Source organism: Malaya genurostris, chromosome 1 (genome assembly GCF_030247185.1).
Source record: "Malaya genurostris strain Urasoe2022 chromosome 1, Malgen_1.1, whole genome shotgun sequence".
Taxonomy (NCBI): domain Eukaryota; kingdom Metazoa; phylum Arthropoda; class Insecta; order Diptera; family Culicidae; genus Malaya; species Malaya genurostris.
In genome coordinates this window covers 17522504-17532070 of record NC_080570.1, presented here as the reverse complement: position 1 = coordinate 17532070, position 9567 = coordinate 17522504, and the positions used below count along the sequence as shown (strand labels likewise).

Sequence of the window (9567 nt, the reverse complement as noted above, 5' to 3'; positions counted from 1 at the left end):
AAATTAACGAAACGAAGCTGAATATAAAACTATTCTGAAAACAAAAATAAATAACAATTCTCAAAATCACAGAAAACAGTGCTGAGAATCAATAATTTGAAATGAAAACTAAAAGCTGAAAACAGGAAACTGATTACAGTACACTGCAAAATGGCAACAGAAAAATTAAAAATGGAATTAAAAAACTGAATACTGGAAAGGAGGAAACGGAATACTGAAAATAAAAATAAATCAATTAAAATAGTGAATTCAAAAATTGAAAAAATAAACAGAAAACTAGAAACAGAGAACTGTATACTACAACGAATAATAGATTATAAAAAACAAAATTGAGAATAAAAAGCACTAACTGAAAACTAACAATTGAATATGAAGTGCTAAAAATAAAAGCAAACCGAAAATATGACTAAAACTAAAATTTCAAATATTTGAAAATTGAAACGAAGAACAGAAAATTTAACACTTGGAACTGGAAAATTGAAACCTATAATTCCACAATGGCAAAATAGGAAACATTAATTGAAACTATACATTAAAAACTGTAAGCTGGAAATAGGATGAAAAAGATAACTGAAAAATTAATTTATATTAATGTGAAAGATTTAGCATATCGTAGCATCGGCAAATAATCATAACCAAACGGAAACAGAATAACAGGATAACAATCAACATCAAATTGGAACTCTGAAATACTGGCTGAATTGGGTAATTAAAAACTTGAATAACTGTAAATTGCAACAGACCGAATGACTGCTTTCAAAGAAGTAAACTAAAAACGGAAATTCCAGATTTTAAAGTCAAACCGAAAATACGTAAATACATAAAATATTTAATAGAGGAAAACTAGTCAATCGAAAAGCCGCAGGAATTGAGAAAACAGTAGAAGTGAAAGAAAAACAGCATCCTCTTGGCATATGAAAGCTAAAAACGCAATATGGTAAATAATCAAATCTCGAAAAAAAGTGAAAAATAAAATGGAAAATCGAAAAGACATGGTCAAATCACAAATAACAGTAGCTAACCTATAGAAAACTTGAAATATAGAAATGACTAGGAAGTACCGGGAAACTGGAACAAACCGAATCAATTGATTTAAACAAAGAAATTCGGATCATTCAACAATTTTAAACACGTGGATAAAACAACTAAGCCAGCAATTTGTTTTCAACTGCCATAAGCATAAGCCACTGAAGCCTCTCCTAACGGTGCACATACAACCATACAACCTGCTTTCAGCGAATAAATAGCGACTCTTGAAAATAATTAAATGCAGCTGGGGACGCAATCAATTTCTTGACTCAATTTGACCGGTTGTGCAGTGCTCAAAGTGCACAGGAGGACGAGACGCCACTGATTACAAATTAGAAAAAGAGAAACGAAAAAATGAAACAAAATAATTTATCGAAAATTTATCAGGCGAATAACCTTAAGGTTAAAGCCGAGATGAAATAAACGGTAACTGCTTAAAAAATTACCAAAAATTATGAATTGAAAATTAATAAAAATATCATAGTGTAAAAATAGGCTGATTGTAGCAATTTTTAAAAAAAAGATACTTTTGAAAAAACTAAATACTCGAAATTGGAAGATCAAGACTAGTAAAATTGATGGATTTTTACACTGAATACAAAACATTTAATTGTAAAAACGAAACACACTCTAAACTACGAAGTAAAGATGAAAGGATATTTCAACAGAAGAATGACAAAAAGTAAACGAGACACAATACAAATACAAAACAATTAAATTGTTGAAAATTAAAAATACCAACATATGCCAAACGCAATGCAGCGATTATTGTCAAAATCCATATAACAATAAGGACACGCAAGATTAAATAAATAAAAGTAAGAACAAATTGATAAACGACTAGAACATTTGTTATCCAGAAATAGATCATTAATATTATTTGAAAAAAAAACATCGACAGAAAAACAGTTCCAAAATAGGAAAATTAATATATTGAATCATTGCAATATTGATAGGTAAAATAACACATCATAGTCAAATCAAATGTTTTTCTTTCAAAGAAACGTTGATCAAAGTTTATTTAAAAATTCGAGTAAGGGAAAAAGGCAGACCAAACGAATTGAAAATTTCTTGCTTTTTTAATATTTGATATTGATTTGTTGTAATATTTTACCTGATTTAGGTCAACCGTAGCGTCCCCAAGTAACATACTCAAACATGAATATTTGTAACTGGATGGGAAAAATCAACAGCTCAATATTCGTACTTTCTTTTCCCTCTTATTTGTAGTACAGATCACCACAATTTGTTGAAGCAAACATTGAATTCAACAAGACTAATATTCCGCAAAGGTTGCCAATGCTCCGTCCTTCTGCGATATAGAAAAGCACCCTTCAAACGGAACCGAAAGGTAAATTTGGCTAGCAATAGCTAAACAATTTAAGTTTGCCAAAGCCGAAGCCGAATCGGATTCCGATTGGGCCTCAATTGTATCCAATGACTAACGGACCAGTCACGGAAAGCTACGTCTCTAACCCCTCAATGGACGAAAAATTCCAATATTGCATCATTCCAAAGTCAAACAGACGATGGAAAACGATTACGCAAATAACTGCCGTCTGCGGAATTTTTCCACCATTTGGGAAGTGGGGGAAAATATTTTCACCATTTCCGCCACGACGGTCATGTCCGGGTGACTGGGTGTAGCCAGATTCGATTTAATATCGATTATCAGTTCGTTTTAGTAAATGTGCATTCACAAGAAAAGAATTGTATGATGTTAAAAATTATTGCTTAGAAAATACAAAGATATGAAAAATAAAGAAATCTTCCATGCTGATTTTTTTTTACGTTATCATGGAGGATTTCTTTACGTATCCGCCATGGATTATTTCAAAATTTGGTCAATATCCGACTAGTAATAGATTAAAAAAGATAGATGAATGATATAGTGAAAATGTCATTTGCGAAACAGTGTTCTCAAGAGGCAGGATTATAATCGGCGAACTATCTGAAAGCAGTGAAACTGCTTTACTAATTAAGTTGGAGCCTTTGAGCGCTCGTACACGGTCGATGAGAGATTCTATTTCAATATTGCCTGTTGTGTAACTCCATATCGCAAGTTACATTCACTATTAACATTCATCGACCCTGTTTTTCTTTGTCTGTCTATCATTCGTCGGGTAGGTACATTTAAGAGTCTAATTTTGTCGCTGGATCCGGTACGGACCGTAAGACCAAGTATGCGAGATGCGCCGCGCCTTACGCGTTACGTTCGTGATCACCGTGAAGCCAAAGGCCGAAAACATCACCACCATCGCAAGTACCTCTTCTTAACCTTCACAACGGGCTTGAACGCGGACAGGGCCGCCGCCGAAATGCTCTTCGGATTGGTGGGTCGCAGCAACGGGACCAGATAGCTGGAACTGGGAACCATCCCGGGGAACGGGCCGATTCCGTTGAACGAGAACGGTTGCAGACAGGATAGCTTGAAACCGAAATTGGCTGCGGCTGCCGCTGAGCTGGCCGCAACGACCGCCGTTGGGGTCGGTGGAGTACCGACGATTCGGGGTGATCCCATGTTTCCGCCCATCGTAGTACTGCTGCCCATCGTTGTTGACTGGGACAACAAATGGGGGATGTGTGCAAAAGGACTGGTGCTGCTGCTGCAGCTGTCACTGTTGAAACTGGACTCCATCGGTTCACTGGCTTCCTTCTTGGTGATTACCGAAGTACTGGACAGATCGCAGATTGTGGATGTTACGGGTTCTTTGCCAAGGTCGAGCAGCGCCTGGGATTTTTCGGCTGCGGCAGCCGCAGCACTGAATTTTCTTGCCGTTGATAGGATGTAGCGCTTCCGGGTGCCTCCGTTGAACATGGCCTTGACATCTTCCCATGCGTAAATAATTTTATCCGGCGGAGAACCTTGCAACTTCAGATGACGTCTCCAGGAGTTGAAATTGGCCGCGTCCGGTTGAATGTACTTGTCGTGCGGCGTCAGCCGATGCGAATGGAAGATAAATTTATTCGGCGAAAAGAATAGATTACAGTAGGCGCATTTGATGCACTTGGCTCGGGAACTGTTGTAGCGAGCCGGGGCGAATGCACCGGTGCAACCCCAAGCGCACTCGTGATATACGTTGAAGACGAATCCTTCTGGCAGAGCCGGTTGGTTACATTCTCCGAAGAACGATTTGCAGAGTCGTTCCGCCTCACGGCGGGTTATCATCCCGCATCGGCGGGATGAGGCGGGCATTGCACCAGCCCGCCGCAGTATCTCCAACTGAACCGGGGTACACTGGATGCAGGTGATTCCCAGTGCGACCCGTCGGTTATGGATTTCATTGTAGCTGAAGTCCTTGAGCAGCGTGCTCGAGATTTGCGCCAGACAGAGCCGTTCTTGATTTTCTACATACAGCGAGATGATCGGCTGACCGTAGATGTACACGGTACGGATCTGTTGCAAGAAATATACAGGAAGAAATCGAATGAAAGTTATAATTGACTGAATGTTTCGTAAATTAAATAAAGACAATGTCTGGCATTAGTGCTAGCACCACCATTATCGAATCCATTAGTGGCACAGAGTGGGTTCGTGACGACGTAGAAGGTAACAGAACGCTAATGAGAGTCTATTACGGTTACCATTTCGGTTCCCTCAGGAACGACACACGCAATACCCGATCGATTAGCCCCATGTAGGTGTAATCAATATGACATTGGAACAGTAAAACGTTTATGTGACAACCGTCGCCGCCACCACAACGTACCCAACACAAACACATCTGAAGCCCCCCAGTCATTTCTGACCGATGATGGCCCGCATGCAAATGTGTGACGTGATAATTGAGTTTTATAGTTTCATCATCTTTACACAACCACCCACACCTTCATCCTCCATCCACTCAACAAGGTGTTTACATCAGTTTCAGAGCTTGGCGATGTTGTTCGATAATCCACTCTACGGTCAGTTCTCTCGGCACTAACGGGTTCCAAAAGTCATAACAGTTGTTGATACATCGATTACGAAGTGAATTTACTTTTTTTCACCAACAAATAAAATCAATATCTATAGTGGCAAAAAAGGTTTGCCTCCCCAGCATCGAGAACCAATCGAAACACATTATTCGCTCTGTTGGTTTTCAACTAGCAGTGAGCCGTTTCGGACACAAAACGGAAAAAATGAAGATAAACCCCAATATTTTCACTTTAGCGTTCCCCAGTGTGTGTGTGGGACATAACCCTGCCTAAGTGAGTCCTTAAACTTGACATGTTAAAGGTAGAGAGCGTTTTGACGTGGAAACTTGGCGGGGCTATCATTTCTTAGGTTTTATGGATGAACATTTTTGGTTAATTTTGTCGTCGATGAATTCACAAACTGAGAAAATTTAATAATGTTTCATAAGGATTTTTTTATCATATCAGTGAAGAAAAACAATCCACTCAATCTTAAACAGTTTGATATTCAATTTATAGACAGAAGAAAAACCCTAGAAACAATATAAGAAACCTCTTCTTAATCCACCTAGTGGTATGATAATACCTTGCTCTTGTCATTCAAACAGTCTCGTTGGAACATTTTTATTCGTTAAAATAATTTATGTCACGAATTTTGGCTCATTTCTAACACAAATTCATTAAGATTGTTTCGGTCTTTGAAAAAAAAAAAACATGACTCAACGCTTAAGTCGCAAACAAACAAAACATTTGATACAAAGCGAACAGTGTCAAAACTTAATTAAATGGAGGTTAAATCCGGGGTAAAATAAACGAATAAACGACGATGACTGTAATGAGAAAGTGCGCGAGCTTACCATATTTGAGCACCATATTTCTGCAGATGAGAAAGATATCCTACCGCTGGATCTCACACATACTTATTAAGGACTCAAAAGACAAACGCAAGTGCACTTCGAGTACATGTTTGGCTGGATCCATTATTACACGCCAGAGAACAGAATGATTACTCGTCAATGGACTGAAGTCGTTCTTCGAAGCGGTACGAAGGCCTGGAAGGGAGGCTCAATGGATCGGAAAAAATCATTTTGCCGGTTTTCATAGTATACATTTTAATGTCTAGCTCAAAATAGAAAATAATACAAGTATTAGCGTGCATTAATGGACCGATTAAAGACCGAAATCGTTGTGAAAGGGCTTCATATAAAGCACATAAGCATCGCTGCCATGGTTAAAACCAACGCACAGTGGGAAAAAATCTATGAAAACCCCGTAAAGAATTCTGTAACTCATGAACTAATTGGGATAGGTCAACAAATTAAAGCGTTTCTTATGTAAAAATGTCCAAGGAATTCAATGGAATGGTTTACAATGGCCGCACGAATCGCAATACTGCTCGTTTTACCACAAATGTCTAGCAGTTTTGGGGTTTCCTATAACATTCGCTCTGTAATTTGAAAATAAGTCGAGTGCGGTATTCTGGAATAGTATACTTTCATGTAAAAAAGTCTGGAGAATCGATTAGAAAAATCTACACTGGCCGCACGAAACGTTTTGGTGGCTATTTTACCCCAAAAAAGTCTGGAGAATCAAATGGAAGAACTTACACTGGCCTCACGAAACTTTTTGATGACTATTTTACCGAGATTTAAGGACGATTTACAATAAGATATCATGAAATTGAGAAATGGGGTAAAATAGTCACCAGAACGTTTCGTGCGGCCAGTGTAGGTTCTTCCATTCGGTTTTACAGACTTTTTTCTATAAGATAAGCTAGATTTAGTAAACTTCCAAAAAGTTTTACCTTGATTTAAGACCGACTTACAATAAAATACTATAAAACGGAGGAAATGGGGTAAAATAGTCACTAAAACGTTTCGTGCGACCAGTGTAGAGTCTTCCATTCGATTCTCCAGACTTTTTTAACATAAGATAAGCAATATTTAGCAAACTTGCAAGAAGTTTTACCAAGATTTCAAGACGATTTACAGTAAAGATCTCATGAAATGGAGGAATTGGGGTAAAATAGCCACCAAATCTTTTCGTGGGGCCAGGGTACACTCTTCCATTCGATTCTCCAGACATTTTTACATAAAATCAAGCTATTTCAGTAGACCGCACTCGATTTCTTTTCATGTTACAGAACAAACACTACAGAAAACCCTAAAACTGCTGGGCATTTGGGGTAAAACGAGCAGGATGGCGATTTGTGCGGCCATTAAAAACCATTCCATTAAATTTCTTGGATTTTTTTTTACATAAGAAACACTCTTGTTTGTTGCCTTTCCCGATTTCTTTGCGGGTTTCCTGGTTTTTTCCACTTTGTAACGGTTTGGGGTTCCAATTATTTGCCCATCCACCTTGGTCTCCTGATTTGGCCTCCTCGTACTATTATCTGTTCCGAAGCCTCAAGTCATCTCTGAGAAATCGATGTGAGTTTCGTTTTGGATACCGAAACCAGTATAGCCGAAGTAAGTTTGTATGACCATTAACTAATATGACCTACAAATTTAGAAGATGTTTTCCGTTCTCAACGAATCGAAGTAAGGGAGCTATCTTGGACCACTTCTCAAAATTTATCTATCAAGTCTTGTGGATTTTTGTGCTCTAGAAAAGGACATTTAGAAGGCCTTAGACATACTAAATTTATTAGACTGAAATGGCATGACAGTAAACGTTGAAAAACGTAGTAGCTTCTCTCGGTAACAGTCACAAATTTTATTTAAATACCTAATAATGATAGTTCCAGTGGGAAAGTTTAAAGTGTCTGTTAGAAAACACCGGTAGAGGGCGCACAGAAAATTATGTGAATAAGCAATTTTCAGTAACATTATTTTATTATCTGAGGACAGCCCCTCCCGAAACGAAATACTGGGTACGGGCCTGCACACATGGCGGTAGTTGAATCTCCCTGTTGACTTCTGCAGCGTGTTCTACACATGTTCCCGAGTAGTGTAGTTGGTAGAGCGTCTCCCCGGAAACGAGGAGAGCGAAGGTTCGAGTCCTTCCTCGGGGTGATACTTTTTCGCTGTTTCATACATATTACATTTTTCTCTCTGTCTGTTGCTCGCAAATAGTGACATGGATTCTAAGTTTAGCTAAATCAAGGTACAGATAGTGAAATTCGACCAACAACTGAAAAATATAGTACACCTTAAAAAAAATTATTGTGATTTTACATCCCATAAGATGTACATTAGAGTACCAATATTTTAGGACCATCTCGAATTCCGCTAAGCGGTAGTGCTCAAAAGTTGAAGCACATCACAAAAAGTCCGTATGCGAAATTTGAGCAAAATCGGATTGAAAACAAATTTTTTATGCCAAAAGTCGTAGAATTGCATAAAACGTTGAGACGTAGTGTCATCTCGATTTTTTTTTCAATTCGACTTTGTGGGACGTCAAATAAATTGAGATTTTCTAAATCGAAAGAAAAAAAAATTTTTTTTGATGCCTTAAAATTGTTCGAAACGTCAAAATATGGTGTGATCTCGAATTTTTTTTTTGAAAAAGTTCAACGTAGAAGAAGTTTGAGTTTTCCGAAATCGAAAATATTTGTTTGATCCCAAATGTTTTAAAATTAAATAAAACGTCAAGATTGTGTAAAATCTCGGCTCTGGGACTTGAGATTTCCGAAATCGAGATTTGCTGTCGAGTGTCCTCAGGAATAAGGAATCAAAACTAATTGACTCAAGTGGCACGTTCCCTGTTTTTTTTGGAAATATTTGCCTTGCCGTAGCTTCTCATTATTTTCCTGATGAAAAAGGCAACGATAAAAGGAACATGGAAGAGAAATGCAAAATGGGTGAGGTGCGAAAACAGCAAAAAACAAAAAAAAAACAAATCGTTCTGCGTCCACGAATTGATGCTGAACGGTCTGCAAGTGCCAAAATACACATTTAATAACACCTCCTAACCCAGAGAGCATTAAGAGATTTTATAAAAGCGACACCATTCAGCATTCTCAGAAGAATGCAAAACGATCCACAACGAAGCGAATTCGGTACTTCATAAGGGATACCAAAAATCTGCTGAAGCCTTTTAAGGTCAATACAGAAAGGATTCATTCACGGAAACAATTACCTTTTTGGCTATAGCTCTTTACTTAGTGGGTGAGAAAAAATATAATATCCTTCAATTTTAGTTCCCCATACACAGACTCAACCATGTATGGAGAACCAAAACCCCGGATACGTAGTTACGTCAATGCGGGACCGTTACGTATCAGATGCTATAAGGTACGCACGCAATCGCACTTACACAAATCACAAAAATAATACTCAGCACACTGAATAGTAGACATATGAGAGTTGAGTTTGCAATGTCCTGCATTGATGCTTGGGAAAATTCAATAGTCATTTTGACATTTTCAGATTCAAATCTGGTAAAACTAATGCGCCAGTAGCTGGCATGTTTGGATGCAGCCCAAGAACGAATCCTGTGCTTTATCCTACTAGTTGACAGTTATGAAGCCGGATCTTTCATTCGTAGTACTAGCTTTTGCCAACTCGTCCGAGATAGTTGATGACTGACAATTTCCAGCATCTGAATTTTCAACGGCGGGTCAAATCCCAACTGCATCATCCATCTCATGAGGTCCTGTCTCGTAGGATGAAGATGCAATAGTTACATCATCCTGCA

The 9567-nt window shown here is 38.2% G+C and overlaps 1 protein-coding gene across 1 annotated transcript; it reads right to left on the bottom strand.

The window, feature by feature from the left end:
* Positions 1 to 3049: 3049 nt before the first annotated feature.
* On the bottom strand, positions 3050 to 4667 carry LOC131425764 (SKI family transcriptional corepressor 2). The gene is made up of 2 exons (XM_058587944.1): positions 4650 to 4667; positions 3050 to 4474 (listed from the first exon to the last, which is right to left on the bottom strand). The coding sequence occupies exons 1-2, from the start codon at positions 4665 to 4667 to the stop codon at positions 3278 to 3280; spliced, it is 1215 nt and encodes a 404-aa protein (XP_058443927.1). The 3' UTR covers positions 3050 to 3277.
* Positions 4668 to 9567: the final 4900 nt, after the last annotated feature.